Below are 25,573 nucleotides of genomic sequence, written 5' to 3' on the forward strand. Positions count from 1 at the left end.
AACTATAAATCAGGCATAATTACTGTACATGCAACTAACCCTCAACCAAATCCTGATCCTACCCAAACCCTATAGTAAGTACATGCATTTAATTATTATTACTCAGTACTTAAATCTATAAGTACACTGTAACAGGGACACATTAAAATAAAGTGTAACCTTTTATTTTTGCGTGAACTATCCCTTTAAATGCACTTGGCAAATGTTGTTATCTAAAGTCACAGTGTGGAGTCGTTCCTGTTTTTTATCTCAAATTTTGCCTTATTTGTATGTGAGCCGCATCATTAAGGAACTGCCGTGAACTGAACTTGAATTGTCACTACTATATTCATGTGCAACCAGGAAATGCATTTGTCCTCTTAACAATGGACTATAGACTGGCGAGTTACCATGTCAAAGGCTTTATTAAACCAATTCCCGTTTACTCAATGATCGGCACAGGGCAGAGTGGCCACAATGAATGCAAATAAAGAGGAAAGAAGGAACAACTTGACCGTTTCTACTCGTCTGGGAAAGCCAAAGAAAGCTGATGTGTCCCGTAATTTGCCTGTCTTTAGGGAGAGAAGTACATGTTTCAGCTCGTTTATAATTCTTTATAATAGCACATGCAGTGATGATAATAGTTTGAACACCATTTCCCCAGACAAGATACAGATATATAGAAATGAGTCAAAGGCCAACTACTCCTTACATTTTTGTCAAAACAACCGACGTCATCTCCAGAGAGTCTGAGAGCTGTTTGTCCACCAGGTCCAGATCTGCAGTAATACAGTAAATGTGAGGAATCACTGGTGTTGTGAGGTGAGACGCCACCGCAGCTTAATGCTGTCTGCTTTTAGGATTACTTCACTTCAGAATTAAAATCTCCTGATGATTTACTCAACCCCACGTCATCCAAGATGTTCATGTCTTTCCGTCTTCAGTCGAAAAGAAATTAAGGGTTTTTGAGGAAAACATTCCAGGATTTTTCTCCGTATAGTGGACTTCAATGGGGTCTAACGGTTTGAAGGTGCAAACTGCAGTTTTAGTGCACCTTCAAAGGCTCTACACGGTCCCAGCCGAGGAATAAGGGTCTTATCTAGACAAACCATCGCTCATTATCTACAAAAAAAGTTACTTTTATATACGTTCTAACCACAAATGCTCGTCCTGCACGTCCACGACTTCACACATTACGTAATCATGTTGGAAAGGTCAGGCGGTGACCTGATGTAGGCAGAAAATGTAGGGTAGGGCGAAAAATCGTCCAACATCGTTGTTTTATCTTTTATTTTTAATTTAATTTTTTGTAAAAGACGTTTGACTTGGTCTTTGCACGTTGGCTTTGTAAACACTAGGTCGATACTTCCACTTACGTCACGCGTGACCTTTCAACGTGATTACGTAATGCGTAAGTCATGGACATGCAAGACGAGCATTTGTGGTTAAAAAGTATATAAATGTTTATTTTTTTTAGAAAATGAGCGGTGGTTTGTCTAGATAAGACTCTTATTCCTCGGCTGGGATCGTGTAGAGACTTTAAAGCTGCACTGAAACTGACATTTGAAGTCCATTATATGGAGAAAAGGAATATTTTCCTCAAAAACCTTAATTTCTTTCCGACTGAAGACAGAAAGACATGATCATCTGGGATGACGTGGGGGAGAGTAAATTATCAGGAGATTTAAATTCTGAAGTGAACTACTCCTTTAAGTTTGATTAAATCACAAAGCAACAGTAAAAGAGATGCAAGCACAGCTAAAGTATCGGGCTGAATGAAAGTGAAGTGTTTGTCAATGGAGGACTGTCCATTAGACTGATGAAACCAATCCGCTCGGGCAGACGTGGGGGATGCTGGGTAATCTATGATGTGTGATCCCCAGGGCTCTGTTATCAGCCTCTAATGATGAAAGCAGAGACGGACAGGATGCTGTTAATCATTCCCTCGATCCGTCTGACTTCAGTGCTGTCTCGGATCTGCCCCATCAGAGCTGGCTCTCACATCTCTAACTGAAGGAGGAAACACTTCATTAAAGCAGACCATCATCGCCAGTTCATCGCCCGTCTGCTGATCCCAGCCCTGGGTCAGGAAACCAAAACAACACCAAACAGGACCGACCCACAGGACTTCATGTTTCAGGAGAACAGCGTTTGCTGTTATGGCTCATTAATCAACTATCAATTTGTCTCCAATGTTTCTCTAAAATAAAAGAGAATTCTTACTAGAAATAAGAGAAGACAAAATAATTGACAGCCTATAACAGTAACTCGGATCATTTGGTCCTGGAAGAATTTGTTCTGAATTGAGTTCATATTGATTTTTGATTTCACTGCCACATAATAAGAAATCATCTGATAATTGGTTTTACCAATATTTTTTTCCTGATATTTAAGCATATCTGATTCACCTATGGAAGAATCAAACATTAAGAATCGCACAAGACGCCGTTACAGCACTGAGTTATGAGGGGAAACGACACTAGCTGAACAAACTTGAGTTTCAGTGCAGGTTTAGAGTTAACAAACCCAAATGAATGTAACCCAGTTTAGATCAGGTTCAACTCAGAGTTTGATCCAGAGTTTATGTTTAACTCTGGAGCTTGTGCAAATTTTAGGTTCATGGTGAAGGTAGAAATGATGGTGATTGATAGGAATGATAAATGTGTGTTGATTCCGCAGCAATGTATCTTGAATAAAATATTGTTTCACTTTCACATTCTCTTTTTGCCGTTATCCTCTGAGTAGATACATTTCGTTATGTCTTTTCTGATTAATTTTGTTAATTACAACATTTCTAGTGCCGTTTTTCATGAAATGATGTAGACTGTTATTCTTCTGTTATCAGGAATTAAAAACCAATTGGTTCGTTCGGAGCAAAAACACCAGGCTATTTTTTTTAATGCTTTATTTATTCAGAAACAGAAGTCATTTAAAATGGTATTTGTATATTTTTATTTTCATTTTACCCAATACGCCACGTATATACACGGGACAGCCCTGAAACTCCGATAGCATGACTTCATTTGATTTTCAATTCACTGCATTTCCTCATCATATTTCCTCAAGTATATGACATATAATTCAAGTGTTTATCTAAAATAATTTTATTTACAAATGTCATGTTTGTGATTTTTATTCGTTAATTACCATTTTTTGTTAAACTTTTATTAGACTTCATATCGAAATAAAATTTGTTAACAGTTTAAACAATACCTAATAAATAATAAACACCTAAACCAGAGTTTAAAATGATTACATTTATGCAAAGGTTGATAGACTCAATAGTCAATTATCGAAAAATAATAAATAATTTTTGCCTATTGTTAATAATATTATTGTTGCTGATGTATTTTTTTTATTATTAAGATTTTTATCATTATTAATCAAAAATGAAATTTATCAAAAACAGAAGTAAAACATGAAACAAATATTGGTTCTGCATATCAGTTATCTGACATAAAAACATACAAATTATCGGTTATAAAAAAAAAAAAATCAATATTGGTCGATTTCTCCACATAACACTTTTGTTAACATCAGGAATATGACCATGGTTAACAACATTTAACGTTTAATTCTGAAAGTAAAATTACACAAATGAATACTGGATCTAATTCAACAGTGCCACAAGCTTTGAGGACAGTTGTGTCATTTTAATGTCTTCTAGTGATGACCGAGTTGAAAAACAGCCAGCAACCACAGGTTTACTCTAGTGTTGTGCTGGAAACTGTGGCAACATTGAGTAAGAGATGAAGTAAAGAGGGAAAGGCAAAGATAAGGAGAGATAAGGCTGCCTTTCCTCATTCCTCTACACAACACTGCGCCAACTCTGATGAGGACTCCTCAAACCTGAATGTGAGCTCGCCATTTTCACAGAGAGTGCATGAGCCTGATAAAGGCCAAGTGTGTCAAAGTATCATAGTTTCACTTTGACTCACCATGTAACCACAAATACACACACGTCCCACCGAGTGGGGGAAAGTTCTGTATTTGTCACAAAAGCTCAGAGGAGTTGAAAATAAAATAACCCATTTACAATAACCACTCCACAAAAGAACCAGATATGTACATTTTCTGCAGACAGTGTGTTGTTTTCCTGTGCAACACTCACCGGTGATCGCCGGCATTGCCATGTGGGTACGGTACGAGAGGTTAACCCTTTCCCCGCCACGGAGCGAATTTCATGGCTATCCATGTTTTCATTGCTATACTGTAGGGGGCGCTATTATAGGGTTGGGAATCGAAAATCGATTTCAATCCTGGAATCGAATACTTGGTGAGGAATCGGATACTTGTTATAAAATGAACATTTCGATTCCTCATTGATTCCTTTGTGTGCATTTCAATATGACTCTGAAGCATTCAAGCGTGAGACGCTGCCCATGAGTAACAGTGTATTGTGCAGCTCTTAAAGTGACAGCAGAGTAATATTCCTGCAGCCGTCTCTATAATAACACAAAAAGAGAAAATCCACTCGCTGTTCTTGACTGAATAACTTTTGTAACTATATTTGTAATGTATATTTTATTTATAAAGTACAGTGTTATTTCACATTTGATTAGTTTGTGTACCTGAAAATCTTAAAACACTGTTTATTCCAATCGTGTCTTTGTTCAGTTGCATTTATTTGCTGCGATTGATCATTTTTTTTGTTCTTTTTTAATGACTGAGTGTTTACTTGTCTTTAATTATGATTTAAATTTATATTAGTTACTCTAGTTGTTTTTCTATGGTATTTTTAAACCACAGGCAAACGTTCCTTGTATTGATGTTCTTTAGCCTGCTCATGATATTCAGCTACAATGAAATGTTTTACAATAAGATTAAAAATAAATGTGAATGATATTTGTTGATATTGAATGATATATGTTACACGCGTTTTTTTTTTTTTTTTTTTTTTTTACCGTATTGGAATTGAAATTAGGAACCGATAAGAAGAATCGGAATAGGAATTGTTCAAATTCAAAGGATACCCAACCCTACGCTATTACGCATCTTCTTAAAGAGTACAGAGTCTCCAGACTCAAAAACAAGAAGAAGCAGCAGAAACAAGCGATGAAAGCATTGCTTAAGCTAACAAGATAAGCAAATATTAAACCGCATATAAATCAAAACCTAATCCTAATGTTACCGAGTGAAATGTCGACCCATGAAGAGGTTTGGGTGTGTTGGTGGACTCGATCTACTCCATCTGATCCGGACGAAGCCTTTGACTAAAAGTGGAGTTTAACTGTTAGATTGTTTTGTAACATAAGGTACAGTAATAGAGATGTGTGATGTTGCTAAGACCAAGTCCTAATAAGAAACACTGATTCTCAACATGAAAAAAAAAAAAAAAAAAATCATTCTGGGTGATTATTGCGTTCCAAAAAAAAAAGTTTGGAATATTATTACTGGAACAAATATTGTGTATTTATTTATTATATTCTACATTTCAAGGGCTTGTCACGCTGTTGAATGCTGGCAATATCAGTTTTATTCATTTAATATTAGTAGTTTAAAAGAGAAGAACACTCTTGTGTGAAAGAAGAGAGACTGATATGGAAGTGACGCTAGAAACTCACGCCCTTTGTGTCGTTGAAATGCGATCGACTAGTTGATAAAACACTGATGGAGTTGACGGGCAGACTGTCTAATTCTGATCAATGGCTGAATAAAAATGACAATGATCCCTGGGAAAGTGAGCTCCCTGTGCCAGTCCTCAGGGATCATGAGGCAGTTTTTCTGTCATCACTTCAGCACTGGGTGATGATGTCATCAGAAGAGAGCAGTGATGTCATGTTCAGGGCGGAGCGCCAACAGGAATCCCGAATATGTGGTTGAGCGACAGTTCGGATCACAATGGATCTTTGTTTGAAATTTTATAATGCTTCAAGTTCCTCATGCAATCCAGTCAAAGATAAACGTGCTTTATTATTTCTCTTTTTATTTGGAACTTGACGGCCGTAAACCAGACGATCAGACTCTTCTCATCAAATGAGCGAGAGTCACATCAGTGCAAACTGTGAGAACAGAGCGTGTTTTGTCATGTTGTGTTGCTGCTCTCTTTAACAGTATTAGACGTGTCTCGCATATTGGGGGTGTCCTGTGCGAACCGTTTTGCATGCCAGTGCTTTCTTTGTGCTTACTAAGCCCTTCCCAGAATGCAGTGCTCCGCTGCTCATTCTGCCAGTCTGCAGAGAGAATGAACTGCCCTCACAGTAAATGATCCCACAGAAGACCAGCACTCTTCAGCGGACAAGAAAAGCATTTGACTGAGGCTGAAACGAACTCTTGAAGCAAGCAGAGAATGTGAGGAGCAGTCGTTATTACAATCATTATAAACACAGAATAACGCAGTGTTTATCAGCATAAAACAGCAGCGGATGTGACGCATCACATGTGCCTGACACAAGCTTATTATCCGGTGTGTGTTTCTGCATCTGCACAGAAACACAACTACAGTTCACTGCTAGGGCTGGACGATAAAACGATATATATATTATGGCAGTTTTTAGGGATTTTATAAGTCTGAGCGTAGTCAGACCAATGTCGTCTGCAAATCATGCAGTATGAACTCTTTTTTTACAGAACACAAAAGGAGAATAAAACAAAAACGTCCCGAATATCGACCGACATCAAGCTTTAAAAAAAGACGCACAAGCACCACAGAATGATCCCATGCGACACGTGTCGTATATTCCAAGTTTTCGGGGGGTAAACGATATAACAAATCGAGATATAATGCGTTATCCTGACCTTGGCCATCGGTCTTCTGTGCCGCACGCTCACTCCCACTCGTCAGAAACAGCACGTGTGTTGTGAGAAATCAAGATAGAAATGGACTTGAGACACAGTCCATGCATCTTCTTCCCTGAGGTGAACATATCCGTGGTGTTTGTTATCGAGTTCACCGCTGCCAACTTTCATTCTGACTGTCATAATCCGGAGAAAGAGCACAGATACTTTTTGGGGGATTTCTAGGCGTTGTATTTCATGCCACGTTTATATTAATCTTGAGACCAACGGCCAAGGTCAGGATTTCTGTTCAATAATAACATTATATTTTGGTTTATTTTCACTAAACCTGATCGTTTACCCACTGAACACTTACGACACTGAATATACGACGCGTCGCATGGGATCATTCTGCAAAAAAACATTTGTGTCTATTTTTTAAAGGGGATGTCTAATGCCATTTCATGCATTCTGACTTATTTACACTGGTAAAGAGTTGGGTTCATGCTAAACATGACAAAAATTCAGTTGGACGTATGACGAGTGTTTCTGTGCCAAATACACTCCTTCAGGATTCGTAAAAGCTTCGGATAGTTTTTTTTTTCGAGTATGGCCCTGTATGACGTCATAAAGGGTGACATTCGGGTCACGGGCGGCGTTGGCAGGGCTGTCATTTTGTTTTTACACCATGAAATCAGTGTGTTTTTGGTTGTGAGGGAAAGATAACATTGTTCAGCTTCCCAAAGAAGCCAGCGTTACGGGAACAGTGGATGCAGGTAGTTTTTCTGGGGCAGCAACAGAGTTGTACAAGTGTGTTTGTTTGTTCCCGGCATTTCGGTGACGAATGTTTGATAACAAGGCCCAGTTATCAAATCAAATCAGATCGTTTAAAACTGAAAGATGGAGCGATCCCAGCGATAAAAGATCCCGGTCATGAGTGGGAATCACAGGCGGTTTTGTTTTGTTTTGTTGGCAATCGGCGCATAAGTGCATTTAATGTGAACAACGTGAATCAAACATAATCCAGGGATAATGCAATGATGTATTGTGTGTGTGACTCTTTAGCTCTGCCCACAGGATCTGGAGTGTTTTCAGAAAGAACCGGTACAGCATATCTGTCTTTTATAAATCTGATAAAACTAAAGACTCTTCAGAGATATGAAGGATGCAATACTACTCTATAGGTACTCAAGATGAACATGAGATTGGCAGAAACTGTGTGTGTGTTAGGTACCCTTTAATGCTGGATACTGGTCGCTATTCACTGCTATTATATGGACGAGCGCGAGCGGGACATTTCTTTTAAATTCTCCTTTTGTGGTCTGAAAAATAAAGAGGTCATACTGCATTAGAACAACAGCAGGGTGAGTCAATGATAAAGATAGACATTCATACAGTGAGCCGTTCACTTACAGCAGCAGCACACGTGTGTGATCACAGCAAACGCTGTACGCTTTACACACTCAAGAAGGAGCTGCGGGAGTTGTGTTGTGGCTCACTGAGATCAGCACAGCTGAGGAGATGCCGACCAGGACACATCAGCTCATTAACATTCACACGACACAGGGCTCTACAGTGCGCCCATTTCACTCGCACATGCGAGTAAATATTTCGGCGTGCGAACGTGAAAAAATATTTGGGCGCACTCGTGCGAGTGACACAGCATTTTTCTATAGAAACAGCTGCAAATACATCATCATGAGCATGGCCGTCAGTTTGGTTTGAAATGTGCTGGGGACAGAGACGCATTCGGAAGTGCATTTTCAGAAGTGCTGGGTACAATGACGCATTCATTTTTTTCTCTCTCTTTCGCGCAGGTTGTTTTGAAAGACGATGTCCTGTAGCTCAGGCACTTTTCAACAGGCCCACCCAAAACGTAAAAAAAAAAAAAAAATTTTTTTTACTATAGCCTATTCGAATTTTGTCAATAATTATAATAAAAAATCGCCAATAAGCTCATAATTTGTGCTAAAATAGTGTTTAGTTTTAAAAAAACATATTAAAAAGCTGGTTATATTTTGATGTTTCTGCGCAAGTTCAGCAGACAGTGAGGTTCAGGTTTGTTCCGATCAGAGCTCGTGAGTGGAGAGCGCATTTCTGAATATTCCGCTCCGCTCGTTTATTCCGCAGGGTCGCTCGCTCAACCCAGATGTCCCGTTGCCTGGTTCGAAATTGAAAATATGTGGAATAAGGGCTGCTTCCGACTAAAAGTTTTTTTTCTAGTCGACTAGTAGGCTAGTTGTTTATTTAAGTCATTCGTGGACAAATCGCCCCTTTATATTAATTTAATTACTTATAGCCTACAGGATAATGAGCGTTTACGTATAGCCGCACTCAAGCGCACGACCGCACGCATAAAGCTTGCCACAAAGAACCGGTAAAAGTAATGATTATGAATGTGTCTAAATGTGTCTAAATACGCTGTGAATATGAATGTGCATTATACGCTGAGTTTCGGTTCATTTATGAGACGAACTCCAGTTCACTCGCCGGCGCCTCCATGTCGTGATTCTGCTATATTTACTTATTAAATCCAGGCAATTGGTTCATGAAACATTGATTCAAATTAAGATATAATTAATACAAAACGAAATTCAATTTAAAGAAAGGCAGCTGTTCTGTTTGAGGTCTCTGTGAAAGTTTTAAAGCAGTCTTTTAGTGCCGCTTTCAGAGCGCTCACGTCCGTACCCGAGAACTGACACGTTGTTTTTTCCCTCATAAATGCGAACACGAAAAATAAAATAAAATGAATATTATAATGTTTTTTTGTTGGGTCAGACAATGATTACCAAATTTCTCTCTCATATTGCTCCTCATAACCACTGAAAACGGTAAAAAAAAATCGAACCAAAAGTCAAATTAATATGGATGGAAGTTAAAAGTGGTGGGTACAAAATGACTCATGACGAAATCTGGTGGGTACGCGTCCCCCCCGCCCCCCCCCCCCAAAATCGACGCCTATGAGGAGGGGCAGAGTAGGACACTATATTACTGGGAGATCAGTTATTTAGGCCTAAATCTTCAGTATAATGATAATGATAACTATAATGATAAACTTATACAACAAAAATGACTGTGCCCCCAAATATTTGTCTGTGCTCCTAAAAATTTTTATTTAGGCGCACCAGTGCTCCTTGTTCAAAAAGTAAGTGTAGAGCCCTGCGACACATGATGAATGTGCTTCGACTCAACAGATGTGTGTAACAATGACTCGTTCAATAACAGTTCTACACTTGTTCTACACACCCCTGCTAACATTGCAGCTTCTTCAGATGTAAAAGATGAAACCAAGGAAAATCTTTTTCCACCTTCAATGCAATATTAAGTGACAAATAAATAGAGTAATTTAAGGAAAGAAAACTGATTTAAAATGACCTGTGCTCACAGCTCAACTAGCACATGATTTTACTTGAACTCGTTTGTTTAGATCTCATAAAGCTGCACTTTAACAGGGGGTGCAGACATTTACACCCACTATAGAGACAATTACGTTGTAAAACATTTGTAAAGTTCTTGCTACTATAAAAATATTGTCTACAGGTACTTTTAACATATAGAGAAAAATTGTAGATGGAATCACATTCTAACATCTGCAAAATAATGTACAATTTATGCTTTTTGCAAGAACACTGTAAAAAAAAAAAAGAGTCTGCCTTACATTTTTAAGTACAATCAACTTGGATTTAAGCCATATCAACTAAAATTACATTAAACTGACTTAAAAAATGAGTTGAATCTTGTACAACGTATAAAAAAGTTTAAAATTGCTTAACTTATTTTGATGAGCTAAAGCAATGTAAAAACATATGTTGTCATAACTTATTGATCATATAATTTTTCACAATGCAAGAACTACAAATTACTGTAAAATGTATGGTAAAAGTGCACAAGTTCCTGTGTGATATCGCATATGATTATATTCATCTGCTCTACATATTGCAGTACTCTAGCGGTTTAATAGGGCTTTACACAGAAATGAACTGTGCTTGTTGCGGGTAACGTTTCCTAACCGCTAGCAGTCGCCCCTGTTGTTTCTGTCAGCATGCGCATGCGTCTGCTCTCAAACACACTGAAGACGGGTCTGACATGCACACACACTACACAGCACATCAGTTAAATGCAGTCGAACATAACCATGCTGCTTTGCTTTATTAGCTTGAAAGCTTCTTTTTTTTTTTGCCAAGACAAAAACATCATTGTGACACTGGGAGATCAATTCAATCCTGTAGCAAATAATATAACGTCAGCACGTAGTCACATTGATCAGTGTTTATGAATTATTGCTTATGATATGAAAATATTGATCAGCTTAACCTCATAAATTCCTCATCTTATGTCAGAATTGCAGTGTCAGGCCAGTACAGTACGGCACAAAACTCTCTGATGTTGTCCAGATGTGGGATTATGGGTCAGCATAATGTAAACACTGACTTGCTGACCAGTCCTACTAATCTGCACGACTGGCTGACTAGTAAAAATGAGTAGTCGAGAAAGAAAAAGTTGCCCACCGGATGAGAAAAGACACTGCTGCTGATGGGCTTATCAAACTAGTTAATAAATAACTGAAGTACTGTATCAAAAACACAATTCAAGAGACACAATCATCCTACACAAACACAACTGAAACATTGGGGAAAAAAACAGAAGTGAAACTACAGGCGACACACACCCTTCCTAACTGATCATCAGATGCACGAACCATGAGAAAAATTACTTCCAACGAAAAGATTCACTTACAATGACCGAAGCGTTTTGTTGACACAATCCCACACAATCCGAATTCACACCAGCACCAAGAATGTGAATGCAAAAACAGAGCAGTGCGAGAGTCCAAACCCTGACTAGACCGAGAGAGCTGGAGTGAAGGACACGGTCCAGACTTACTTTCTGCCTTTCACGCGCCGGTAGCGCTGGTTCCTGCAGGAGATCATCTGTCCTCGGAGCGCTCGCACCGTCTGACGGGCTTCAGGAGGATCGCTCATGTCTGAACACAGAAGCGCTCGTCTCTGGTGAGGTCTGCTCATTTCCTGTGCTGTGATGCACTCACTCGCGCACACACTCCTCGGGAGCCGCTGTGACCCCATGACACCAGCTCTCGATCAGCAACACTTCCTGTCTTCCTACAGCACTCACTACAAGCGCCTAACGCCAGCCATGGCTTTTGTTTTGGACGGTGTACCACTGTGATTAGGGTTGTCAAACATACTGGTAGTACCAGTACCAGTACCAGTACCAGTACCAGTAGGTAGTAGGGCTGCCACAATGTATCGTGTCACAATATATCGCAATACAAAAATGCAACAATATGTATCGTGGATAGTCACAATATGTATTGTGTATAGTTCACCCCTTTTTTTTTTTTTTTTTAGTTTTAGTGTCATTACATTATACTATACTGTATATATAATGTTGAATTTAATGTATAATAATGCAATGGGGGAATATTTTTGGGTCCTGATAATGCCAAATGTCTTATGTCACCAGTAAAAAGTGACAAGTTGACTGTGAGGAAACCCGTTGCCTTAAAATTAAGTAAATAAACGTCATTCGTAATTGAAAAATTTAAGTTATGTGGAATTGTCATGTTCACACAACTTAAAATTATTAAGTAAATAAACTTCGTAGGTATTGAAAAAGTTAAGTTGTGTGAACTTGACAATTCCACATAATTTAATTTTTTTTAATCACACATGACGTTTATTTACTTAATAATTTTAAGGCATTGGGTTTCCTCACTTTTTTAAGTTAAGTCAACTGATCATTTTTACAACGTACCAGTAAAAAGTGGCCTACATTATAAATATTATAAATATATAGTGTAAGCATATTTGTCTAAAATAATTCAGCATTTTCAGCTTCAGAATCATGAATATTTTTATTCTCTTGTCACTATTGTCCTGTGCATTGGGTTTCCAGCACCAAGTCCAAGCCTATTCATTTACACCCATGGCACAATGTAATATCAAATATAGCATTTTAATCAACAGTTTTTTTTTTATGTTCATCTTTTACCATGTGTCTTGGGGTATCGCAATAATATTGTATGGTGAGTTCAGTGTTGTGATACGGTATGTATCGAATCGTGGCATGAGGGTATCGTTACACCCCTTGTCGGTACTAAAAAATAGTTGACGGTACCAGGATTTCTGCAGTAGCGGTAGGTCTGTATTACAGTTCTATATGACAAATTATTTCAGTTTAGTCAAAGATCTTTACAGCCTCCCTTAGCAAAAGAACCTAAAACAACAAAGACACTGACCAAGCAAATAAATATAACAAAAATTAAAATAAAAACGGAAAAATGTTATGTTCTCCCTATGAATTACATGTCATTATCTATGCCATCATAATGGAATCTAACTTAAGACACTCATTTAATATGTTTACGGGGTAAAGGATCAAAAATATCTATACAATTGAAAAAATGTAAGTAAATACAGCATATTTATATTTATGAAAAGGATTCAAACATATTTTACGCTTCTTTAGCTGTACATACTATACCAACCTGATACTCCTTTACCATGGTACTGCCACAGAACTATATTTAATACATGTTGGAGTCATTTTGTTTATTCTGTCAAATTCGTCTTACCTTTTTCTGCAATGCCAGAACGACATCAGATTATTTCAAGGGGATAAATCGAGCAGACGCTGAAATCCAGTCTGACTATCAACTGAAACGTGTCGAAGTGACACTGAAGCGGCGTGTAGTTCCTCAGACTGGTTTCAGGTCAGCTGATCTGGCCTGCGCTGAGCTGTACTCAAAGCACCTGCCTGTCATTCCCTCCAGCACTTCCCCAGAGATGACAGAAGCACTGGACACACACGTCCTCATTTTCTATAGCGTCAAGAATCGGTTCAGTTCTCAAAGTCAAGGCACGAATTATTTGAAATTGCAGTTGCAGATTTGAGAAGTTGCAAACGCCTAATTGTGGTTGTACTGTGAACGTGAATGAAAGAATAAGAGCAAATATATATTACAAGTTTGTGTATTTCTGTGAATGGCATTTCACACATTTGTGACTACTTGTCTGCAGCTTCAAATTCAGAATACAGGTTTGTGACTAAATCTCAACTTCACATTTTTTTGTCGTACAGGTTTTCACACTGGAGCTGTGAGTGTAAATTTTAGCGTACAAGTACAAATATTTATTTAAGTTCTCAAATTCACATCTACATGTTCTCGAGTTGTGCTGCTCTTTCACCTTCATAGTTATGAGCAGGTTCTTAATCGTAAAAGTAAAAAAGCTCTGAACTCAAGAGTAATCGGTTAAAATCAATCTAAGGACTCGTTCGATCTGTGGCAGTCATTCTTGACTTCCATCATCATCATCATCATCATTAACTACAATGGCTTTAGGTCTTCAATCCTGCCAGTTTATTTTCAGCACTGAGGTTAAACCCCCTGTGATGCTGTGAATGAATGGGTCGCAGCAGATGTGTGTGTTGCTGCTGACTCGAGCACCTGCCGAAGGTTGTTTTGGATGTGCGCACAATTTCCTTTTGAATTCACATTGCTGACTCACTGCACTCATCCTTCCATAAAACGCACTTCATGATTGATGCTCCAAGAGGAACAGGGTCTCTGTGCGCACTGATATTCCCATGCCGCTTTCCCAGCAGTGCGGATGGAAACTCCATTCATTTACATGCTGTTTTTAACTATGGCAATTACCACAGAGCAGCGTTACAGGGGTTTGGGCTGAAATCCTTTCGGGAATGGAAACAAGGCAACGGTGGCAGGGTAAAAACTCCCTGAAAGTAAGAAAGAAACCTCAGGAGGAAGCAGTGCTCAGAGGGGAAAGTTACTGTCCTGTGTTCATTATGTCACTGGAAAACACTGCAAGATGTAACGCGTTTCGCAACACATGTGGAGATGATTTTAGGTTATTGTTGGCTAAAATTAACTGGGGTGAGAAGCACAACATTATTGTTCAATTCATTCTGGGTAAGACCTTTGGGGGAAAAATGACAATAGAGTGGTCCTAATAAAGACAGCTGAAAGACTGCATTGGTGTTGGCAAAGTCAAACATCACTATCTCCAATGCTCATATTAGTGTTAGTGATTTGAATAAACCTTCAATCCCAAATGTCAAATTTTAGAAGTCTAACTTTAGCGAGTAAGATAAGACTGGTGGATTAGCAGAAGGCAAAACTGGTGAAAACACCCAGTCTAGTAAAGTCACCCTTGTAACTACCCTTAATGCATTTAATATAATGTTCATCTAATGTCATTAGAGCTCAGTAAAGCGGCCTGTTGTTTGGGTGATGACAATCTGCCACTGCAGTAAATCCATTGTCAGGCCAGTGCTGTGTGCGCTTTATTAAACTCTGTTGTGAATTCCTACTTTTTTTTTTCTCGCTAACTCTGACTATTTTCTCATGTGATTCTGGCCCCTGCTGAGAGTTCGGGAACAGAAAACTGCATCAGAGCCATTTTCCCATGAAATTAATGCCCTATTTACGTCTTCCAATGAAAACTGTGCTTTCCCACCCAAGAGACAACTAGCATCCTCCCAAATAAACCACGTCACAAAGACGTTTTCCACAAGTGTTGTTTTCTCACTGTCACTCGAGTCTGTTCACATGGCAGTGGCCGATGAATTCTCAAACATGTCACAATTCTCAAACAATCCCTTCCATGACCTAAAATCTCGCCAGAACTGTATCTCAGAACAGTTTTAAAAGAGAACTAGACGGATATTTAAATTGAGAACAGAAAAAAAAAGCAACGTGAGAAAAAAAGAAGAACTAAACCCATATTTGCACTTCCTGTCCGGGAGCTTTAATAAACCTGGTCAGGTTTGGCTCAGGTGTAAGCGACTTGTGTCACAGATGGGAACAAACTGAGCTCTTTAATCAGTCTTCGCCGCTCTCCACTCACGGTCTCCAAACATCCACAGCCCTCTCTTTCCCTCTGACCCAGATGTCCTTGCCAAACGTCCTTCATCTCTGCAGCTCAGCCCTACCACTGAGACGGGTTTACAATCTTGCCAATTTCCAGATCCAATGTAAATGCTTTTGCAGACTTGGCAGAATAAAGGATATGCCCATGAAAACACTCCAGTGGGTGACTGTGGGCTTTCACACCGGAGGAACCTTTTCATAGTTCCTAGTTCTGTCAGGACCACTACCGTCAAATACGATTGACAATTAGCATACAGTTTGGATTGGCGGTATATGGTTCTGTTTTGGACAGCTTAGCATGGATAAGAGCAGGGAGAGCAGCAATAACCCCTCTTGGGGTAAACAGAACAGAACCAACATGTTTCCAAATATATTGAATTCAAGATTTTAAAGTACAACATAATTCGAGAATTTATTCTGATTCAAGGGGAATCAGAATGCCAAATCCTGACTGAGAGAGGTGGAGCTGGGGAGGGAGGAGGGTAATTAGCTCCTGAGAAACGCGATAGCTGCTGATAATACTGAAGGAGCTTATATATGTATATGGTGATAGGCGTCGTATTCCTATAGGTATGCGAGCTTGACTAACGTGACCTGCCAGAACTGCGAACTACGCTTGATAACTATTGCCAGAAGTTCCCGGATTTTGGCGGGTTCACACCGCAGGAACTAGGAACGATTTTAGTTATAGGAACTCCTTTTGGAGGAACTAATTTAGCTCCTACTTCAGAGTAGGGTCTAAACCAGTGCTATAGGAACTAACAGTGACGTTAGTGTCCGTTGATTGGCCGAACACACGTGAAACACCAGCACCCGCCATTTAAAAAAAAAAGCTGTGTAAACACACATATTATAGCCTATATATTTACTTCAGAAACTAACTCTGCGAACATGGAAAACAGTGATAGATGGACCTCTTAACCTTTACGCTGAGGACAAAATCCAACGCAAAACATGAGGGGACCGAGCGAAACATGATTATGTATTTCTGCTCAGCAACACTGGACATCAACCACACGGCATGCTAATAACTTTTCATTACTGTCTACTTTCTATGTGTAACAGTTCTATCTAATAACATATAAGAGGCAGGACTGTGAGACAGATCGTAAACTCATGAACACAGAGAAATCGAGCACTGCGTGGCTCTGGCTAGCGTTCTCAACGCCGTCAAAATAAAAGTCACAACAACAACAAGCGAGGCTCACGTCACTTCAGAGTTCCTACTGGCGGTGCGAATGCAACCAGGGAAATGTTCCTAAGGGAACCATTAGTTCCCGGGGAATCACCCTGGTGGCTCGTTCCTAGAACTACATGTTGCGAAAGCCCCTTATTATTTTGCCAAGTTGGACGGATGTGTCCCTGGATCAAAATAAGTTTTAATGGTCATAAGACAACATTCCTGCCCCCTTTAACCAGTACCAACTTCAAAAAATCAGAGGGATACACTGCAAAAAAATGCTTTTTGAAGAATTTTGTCTTGCTTCCAGTCCAAATATCTAAAAATGCTTAAATCAAGAAGCATTTACTAGATATTATATCTTGTTTTCTGAAGAAGAAAAATCTAAATTATGTGCATTTTGCTTAAAACAAGCAAAATTATCAGCCAATGGGGTAAGAAAAATAATCTTAATTTAAATGGAAAAACTCACTTAATTTAGATTTTTAAAAAAAAAAATTTCAGAAAACATGATATAATTTCGCATGTCATATTTCTTGTCTAGTAAATGCTTCTTGAGTTAAGAATTTTTAGACATTTGGATTGGAAACAAGACAAAAATAAGTACTAAGTAAGAAAAGCATTTTTGCAGTGTATGATGCACCCTTAAGGACACTGTTCAAACTCTTAACTCCATCCTTAAAATCGGATGAATAAAAATGTTTTTTCCGGAACCAACAAGGATTGTCCCTGGTACTGGATTTGAGTGCTGTGAATCCAAACATTAGCTGACGGTCACATGATTTTGTCTGTGTAAGTCATCAATAGATCTTTTGTTTGCTATTTCATCTTAAAGAAATCTCCAATCCCAACCCTAATAATGAACTCTCCCTAAAACCAGAGGGAAATGAGAAGTCGACAAAGATGTTTTACAAGAATCAACCTAGGGGTGAGTGATACCACGATATTAAATCATTATAAATGATTAAAATATCTCCAGGATATGCCTTTAAAGAGAGATTTTAGTATTGTGCAACAGTTCTGTCGCCGCCGTCTAAACTTCTGTGCACACACACCTAAAGTGTAAAAGCCGGCTGTCACACAGCAGTTAAAGTTATTGCGTTTAAACAGTCAAATACATAAACACAGTCAGTTATATATTACGTGTGCTTTAACAGCTGAAAACTGGGTGTGTTTTGCTGGATCCTTTATGGTTTATGGTCTTAAAGTGACAGCAGCCTAATAAACCTGCTGCTATCTGTGTCATTAATGTTAATCAAACAAAATACAAAGAAAAAGACATCACTCACTGCTCTAGACTGAATAACTCCAGTAGCATCAGTGCATATTTAATTCAAACAGTGAAGTTTATACAGTGTTTTATTTTACATTTGGTTATTCAATTTCTTCCATGAATGCGACTGTGTCAAATTTAAGCAATTTTTGGAATTTGTATCTTGTATTTTTGCATCTTTGTTCTTATTTTTAATAACAAAAAGATCAAATAATGAAATAAAATAGATTTCCACCCCTACTTTGACCAAAATGGTCTGTCATTCTTTTCTTTTTGTACCTTGTAAGGCTAGATTTTTTTTTAAATAGGGAAATGACTTTTGCTGTACTGCTCAGTGACTTGCGAAGCAGTCTTAAAGACCAACATGAAAAATAATCATGATTCGATTGTGGTTCGTTATCCTGCCTAAAAAAAACAAAAACCTCTGCTATATTTTTGCCATATCACCCACCCCAGCCTTAACTCTCATTAAAACTGTTCACAGGAACAAAGAGCTATGACCAACTTGGACACTGATCCAGAAACAAATCCGACATGGTGAAATAATAATGATCTTAATAAAAGTATCCAGAGTGAGGCAAATTCCTAAATACAGATTCAAAGGATTTTTTTCTGAGATGCCCAATTCAAACTTCAGGTACTTTCTTTATTGATATTTCAAAAATTGGTATTTACAGATATTTGCAAGAATGCCGTCAGAACGAAATTGAAAAGAGCAAATGAAAGTGTTCAAGAGAAGAGGGTAAATTCCCCTGAAATATCCTTCAATCTAAGCTGGAAATTCTGGTTGACACCGGCTGCACGTCGACCACAAGAAACACCACTTACATAAAACCCAACACCTGCCCTCATAAGAGCTCAGAGCTAATCACCTCACACTGATGCAATTATTTCCTCATGATTAGAGCTGGTGATTAGCCAGCCTAGCGATCGCTTCGTGATTCCAGCCCTATTGTGCTGTGTCATAAACTCGGCAGCTGGCACAAACAGATCCGGTTGTTCGTTCATTCACCTAAGCGGATCTAGAATGTCCTGAGGAAAACAATAAGAACTGATCCCCCATCGCTGGATTAAAGTGTGTGAGGGCAAGAACAGACATGATGGAAAATCACCGGCTCTCGACCTCACAGGGAAGATCTGTGCGGTTCAGCACTATTGGGGAAGCTCAACTTCTGCATTTGGTCAGAGCTTTGTGACAAATTACAATGTGACACCAGAAGTCTCCAAAAAACCACAGCCGTGTCCACTGTTGTCAAGGAAGTGATGACACAGTGAGGTGTTACGTAGACAGACCTTTGAATATCTGCATAAGGCCCACTTTATTACATAGGCGACGTTCACACTGTCCGTTTTTGGGATTGACAACCCCATTTACTTCCAGGTGTGAGTCTCGAAATGTCCCGTTCAAACAGCAACTTACAGTAGCGTCTCGAATACTGTCTGTATGAATGTGCAATGGGTGTCAAGCCCGTATTCTCTTACCAGTGACCATATGGACAACGACCAAAGTATCCAATCCAGCCTCCAGTTCATCCGTCAGATCTTCATTAACCGACCGCGGCTTTTATATCTGGGTGGAGAGCGGAGCATTTGAGTCACAAAACTCCCATATATCGCAAAGTTTTTACGCTCGCATGAGGTGTTTTTTCAGGGAATTCGAAAAATGAATATTTCGCAAAACTGCAATGAAAACAGTTGTTTTGCATGTACAGGTCACCTGACGTACGTAACAGTCGATCAATCTTTAAAGAAGACGCGGTGTGTTTGGACAGAAGACGAGGCAGAGTTCTTCATTAAACTCATAAGAGACTAAAGTATTACAGGAATACTGGATTGTAAACCACAAAGAAATGCCACAATTGATCAAGAGCTTGAAGCAGAAACTCCTCATCTGTGCCGCTCTCAGTAGAAGTGTCTGTCCTTGCCATTAAAGCTTGGATACACGCCTGCATATCTTCATTAAAAATAATGTCTAGTGCGGCGGCTGACATATACGTAAACCTTCCAACATCCGTCGCCATGATTTGTGGAATAAGGAGAAAATTACGTTTCAGTCGCATAACATCGGTTAATGGAAACGCTGTGATTTCACACTAGTTTTTTATCGACATTTAGAAAATATCGCTAAAGTTTTGCAGATCTGTAATGGAAACGCAGCCAGTGACTGGATCTAAAACCTTCAGACGACACACTGCTCATTTCTCCGTCGCTGTAAGTTCGTTTAGAACGTCTGATTTCAAAAGTGCTAAATACCAATTATTTGATGCACGTAATACAACACAATTAAATGTCTTTCGCAAACCTCACCAAGTCCAGAGACTTTTCCTCACAAGTGTTCATCGTACAAACAACTTTCCTCACAGATTTATCAGATTAGTCAGATATTAGGGGATATTTAATTTTATTCTATCAATCAATAAATTCCACTAGAAACAAACCTTGTTGTATTATTTTATTTTAATTTAATACTGTGAAGCTGCTTTGATACAATCTGTATTGTGAAAAGCGCTATACAAATATACTTGATTTGATTTGATTTGATATGTTAATCTATCATCATAAAAGTGCATCTGTCCATGATAAAAGTGCATCTATCATCATAAAAGTGCATCTATCCATCATAAAAGTGCATCTGTCATCATAAAAGTACATCTATCATCATAAAAGTGCATCTATCCATGATAAAAGTGCATCTATCCATGATAAAAGTGCATCTATCCATGATAAAAGTGCATCTATCCATGATAAAAGTGCATCTATCATCATAAAAGTGCATCTATCCATCATAAAAGTGCATCTATCCATGATAAAAGTGCATCTATCCATCATAAAAGTGCATCTGTCCATGATAAAAGTGCATCTATCATCATAAAAGTGCAGTGCATCTATCATCATAAAAGTGCATCTGTCATCATAAAAGTGCATCTGTCATCATAAAAGTGCATCTATCCATGATAAAAGTGCATCTATCCATGATAAAAGTGCATCTATCCATGATAAAAGTGCATCTGTCATCATAAAAGTACATTTATCATCATAAAAGTGCATCTATCCATGATAAAAGTGCATCTATCTATCATAAAAGTGCATCTGTCCATGATAAAAGTGCATCTATCATCATAAAAGTGCATCTATCCATCATAAAAGTGCATCTGTCATCATAAAAGTGCATCTATCATCATAAAAGTGCATCTATCCATGATAAAAGTGCATCTATCCATGATAAAAGTGCATCTATCATCATAAAAGTGCATCTATCCATCATAAAAGTGCATCTATCCATCATAAAAGTGCATCTGTCCATGATAAAAGTGCATCTATCATCATAAAAGTGCATCTGTCATCATAAAAGTGCATCTGTCATCATAAAAGTGCATCTATCCATGATAAAAGTGCATCTATCCATGATAAAAGTGCATCTATCCATGATAAAAGTGCATCTATCCATGATAAAAGTGCATCTGTCATCATAAAAGTACATCTATCATCATAAAAGTGCATCTATCCATGATAAAAGTGCATCTATCCATCATAAAAGTGCATCTGTCCATGATAAAAGTGCATCTATCATCATAAAAGTGCATCTATCATCATAAAAGTGCATCTATCATCATAAAAGTACATCTATCATCATAAAAGTGCATCTATCCATGATAAAAGTGCATCTATCATCATAAAAGTGCATCTATCCATCATAAAAGTGCATCTATCCATCATAAAAGTGCATCTGTCCATGATAAAAGTGCATCTATCATCATAAAAGTGCAGTGCATCTATCATCATAAAAGTGCATCTGTCATCATAAAAGTGCATCTGTCATCATAAAAGTGCATCTATCCATGATAAAAGTGCATCTATCCATGATAAAAGTGCATCTGTCATCATAAAAGTACATCTATCATCATAAAAGTGCATCTATCCATGATAAAAGTGCATCTGTCCATGATAAAAGTGCATCTGTCCATGATAAAAGTGCATCTATCATCATAAAAGTGCATCTATCCATCATAAAAGTGCATCTGTCATCATAAAAGTACATCTATCATCATAAAAGTGCATCTATCCATGATAAAAGTGCATCTATCCATGATAAAAGTGCATCTATCCATGATAAAAGTGCATCTATCCATGATAAAAGTGCATCTATCCATGATAAAAGTGCATCTATCATCATAAAAGTGCATCTATCCATCATAAAAGTGCATCTATCCATCATAAAAGTGCATCTATCCATGATAAAAGTGCATCTATCCATCATAAAAGTGCATCTGTCCATGATAAAAGTGCATCTATCATCATAAAAGTGCATCTATCATCATAAAAGTGCATCTATCATCATAAAAGTACATCTATCATCATAAAAGTGCATCTATCCATGATAAAAGTGCATCTATCATCATAAAAGTGCATCTATCCATCATAAAAGTGCATCTATCCATCATAAAAGTGCATCTGTCCATGATAAAAGTGCATCTATCATCATAAAAGTGCAGTGCATCTATCATCATAAAAGTGCATCTGTCATCATAAAAGTGCATCTGTCATCATAAAAGTGCATCTATCCATGATAAAAGTGCATCTATCCATGATAAAAGTGCATCTGTCATCATAAAAGTACATCTATCATCATAAAAGTGCATCTATCCATGATAAAAGTGCATCTATCCATCATAAAAGTGCATCTGTCCATGATAAAAGTGCATCTATCATCATAAAAGTGCATCTATCCATCATAAAAGTGCATCTGTCATCATAAAAGTACATCTATCATCATAAAAGTGCATCTATCCATGATAAAAGTGCATCTATCCATGATAAAAGTGCATCTATCCATGATAAAAGTGCATCTATCATCATAAAAGTGCATCTATCCATCATAAAAGTGCATCTATCCATCATAAAAGTGCATCTATCCATCATAAAAGTGCATCTGTCCATGATAAAAGTGCATCTATCATCATAAAAGTGCAGTGCATCTATCATCATAAAAGTGCATCTGTCATCATAAAAGTGCATCTATCCATGATAAAAGTGCATCTATCCATGATAAAAGTGCATCTGTCATCATAAAAGTACATCTATCATCATAAAAGTGCATCTATCCATCATAAAAGTGCATCTGTCCATCATAAAAGTGCATCTGTCCATGATAAAAGTGCATCTATCATCATAAAAGTGCATCTATCATCATAAAAGTGCATCTATCATCATAAAAGTGCATCTATCCATGATAAAAGTGCATCTATCATCATAAAAGTGCATCTATCCATCATAAAAGTGCATCGATCCATCATAATTTTCATTTTTGGGTGAACTTTGGGGATATTTGGGGATATTTAATTTAATTAATCAATCAACAATACTATTGATCAGCATTACCAAACGTGGACGTTTTCCACTAGAAACAAACATTGATGTATTATTTTAATTTAATACTGTGAAGCTGCTTTGATACAATCTGTATTGTGAAAAGCGCTATATAAATAAACTTGACTTGACTTGACTTGATATCAGTCTTCTGCATGACGACCAAGAATAAAACACATTTTAAACACATCGTTTTAGACTGGATCAGCAGCCAACAATTTGATTTCAGCACTTCAATGAGCGTTTCCCAAGAGCCTTTGAGGTAGCGATTGTGTAAACATGAGTGGGTTATGTTTTTTGCAATATGTAAGGTTTTGCTTTTGACAAACCTCATGAAGCATTACAGTCTGTGATCGACACACAAACACAGCAGAGAGTCTGCCGTCTATTCAGTCTCTCAGCAGTGCAGTGACCAGCGTCAAATACAGCAAACAAGTGTGAGAGGGTCAAATAAAGCCATTTGGTCTGAAGTGGTGTTGGAAAAGTCAGCTCTGTTGCTCATACTTAAGCCTAGGGATTTAAACAACCCTAACCAAGGTATGGCTTTGGTGTGTTTGCAGCGTTTGAGCTCCAGACTGATTGCTCAGATCATGGATCGCAGAAGTGACACTCTACACAGTACGCTTTATTTCTGTGTCACAAACATTAAATGATAACGAAAGTATTGGGATAAAAGTTTATAGTCCGGATAGAGACTCTGATGTTGCAGCAGACGCGATCAAAATAAGTAACTGATCTTTGAAACGTATGTTACGCTTCAAATAAAGATTGTATACGTTACATTATGCCGGTAGGTGGCGACCAGTGACTGTAAAAATTTATTTGATTTATCACTGAATTATTCACCATTCAAGAGATTCTTTCAAAAACTCTGGACGAAACAAGTGACCATTATTCATTAATTCATTCATTTCAAACGATTTTTTACATAATGAATTCATTTAAATTAATAAATATTTTTTAATAGACTCATTTATAACATTTTAGACATTTATAAATAGACTCATTTTTAACACTAAATAGAACATTTTGTCAGAACCTCGAGGAAATCGCATTTTGTTTGGTTGTCTAATGTTTTGTTTTCAGAATCGTGGGAAACTGTGATCTCTATTCTTAAAAAAAAAAACATTATCCAGACTCATAAATTAAAAGAATATAGAATATCTGGCATTGAACTAATACTATAGTACTGTTTCTAATATTAAAATGTAAAGTCCAGACACGGATGTAAAATGTACAGTCCTAGTAGGATGAAGTCTTTATGTACATTAACAAGGATTTGGTACAATTATAATTCATTACAATGGAGGATCCTGAAATGTTTTCCTGATCTGATGTGCAGTATACTACATTTAATAAGAATATTAAACTCTTTCCAATAAAAATTCAGGGTTTTGCACATTACTGTTGTTAATAAAAGTTTTATCTGCATCTCAATTCAAACTCGGTGCTTTACTGTCAAATTTCCAATAAACAAACATGCAATATTATTTGTAACTGCACTTGTTAATGCAAAAACAAATTATGATTATACATATTCACACACACACTAGTCCATATCGTCATTACATTAAATGTGCAGCCCTATGTCTGATTTATTCATGCAAAATTTGCTAAATTTCGTGAAATATTGTTAAATTATACAATAAACACACGTTCATGTTTTTGAACCCTACATTTTCACTTGCTGGACCAGAGAACAGGTGAAAAAAATAAAAAAATCACACAGACACACACTGAAGGAGGAACCCGAGTCACATCTACAGCAGAGACGCGAGGAGGAACTCTTTTAATCGGGTCAGTGAGCAACCCTTACAATCGCCCCAAACTTCACCCTGCCTCTGCTCACTCAAGTCCTTTTGTTCACACACTAACACCTAGATCACACACACACACATTTATTCAGAGTTACGCAATGAGCCTTTCATGCATCCCCATGTTTCCCCCACTGCCTCTGATAATGATCCAGCTCTCTCCGCTGTAGTTCAGAGGAACTGAGCAACGTCACATCACTTTCATTATCCTGAGCATGTTTTCCACACACCTGGGATCAAGCAACACCAAGAGCTTCCCAGTTATTGACTCTGTGACGTGAAATGTGTGCAGCTGTCAGGTCAGCACGTCGGCACGGCTGACCAAACAGTGG

General features: G+C 37.9%; 1 protein-coding gene across 3 annotated transcripts in view; it reads right to left on the bottom strand.

Annotated features, from left to right (window-relative positions):
• The window catches only part of limk1a (LIM domain kinase 1a), a 74,227-nt gene that overhangs the window by 36,937 nt on the left and 11,717 nt on the right, over nt 1-25,573 (bottom strand). Inside the window, exon 1 of one of the 3 annotated variants that reach the window (XM_084127603.1) lies at nt 13,292-13,396. The exons of 1 other annotated variant lie outside the window; for it this stretch is intronic. In XM_084127603.1, coding sequence (XP_083983729.1) covers nt 13,292-13,317 — 26 coding nt within the window. In that variant the 5' untranslated portion in view covers nt 13,318-13,396. Of the gene's footprint in view, nt 1-11,580; nt 11,878-13,291; nt 13,397-25,573 lie in introns of those variants that run through there. One more of the 3 variants, XM_084127601.1, reaches the window with a different exon arrangement.

This window comes from Abramis brama (genome assembly GCF_963993115.1).
Source record: "Abramis brama genome assembly, chromosome: 10".
In the NCBI taxonomy this organism is placed as follows: Eukaryota; Metazoa; Chordata; class Actinopteri; order Cypriniformes; family Leuciscidae; genus Abramis; species Abramis brama.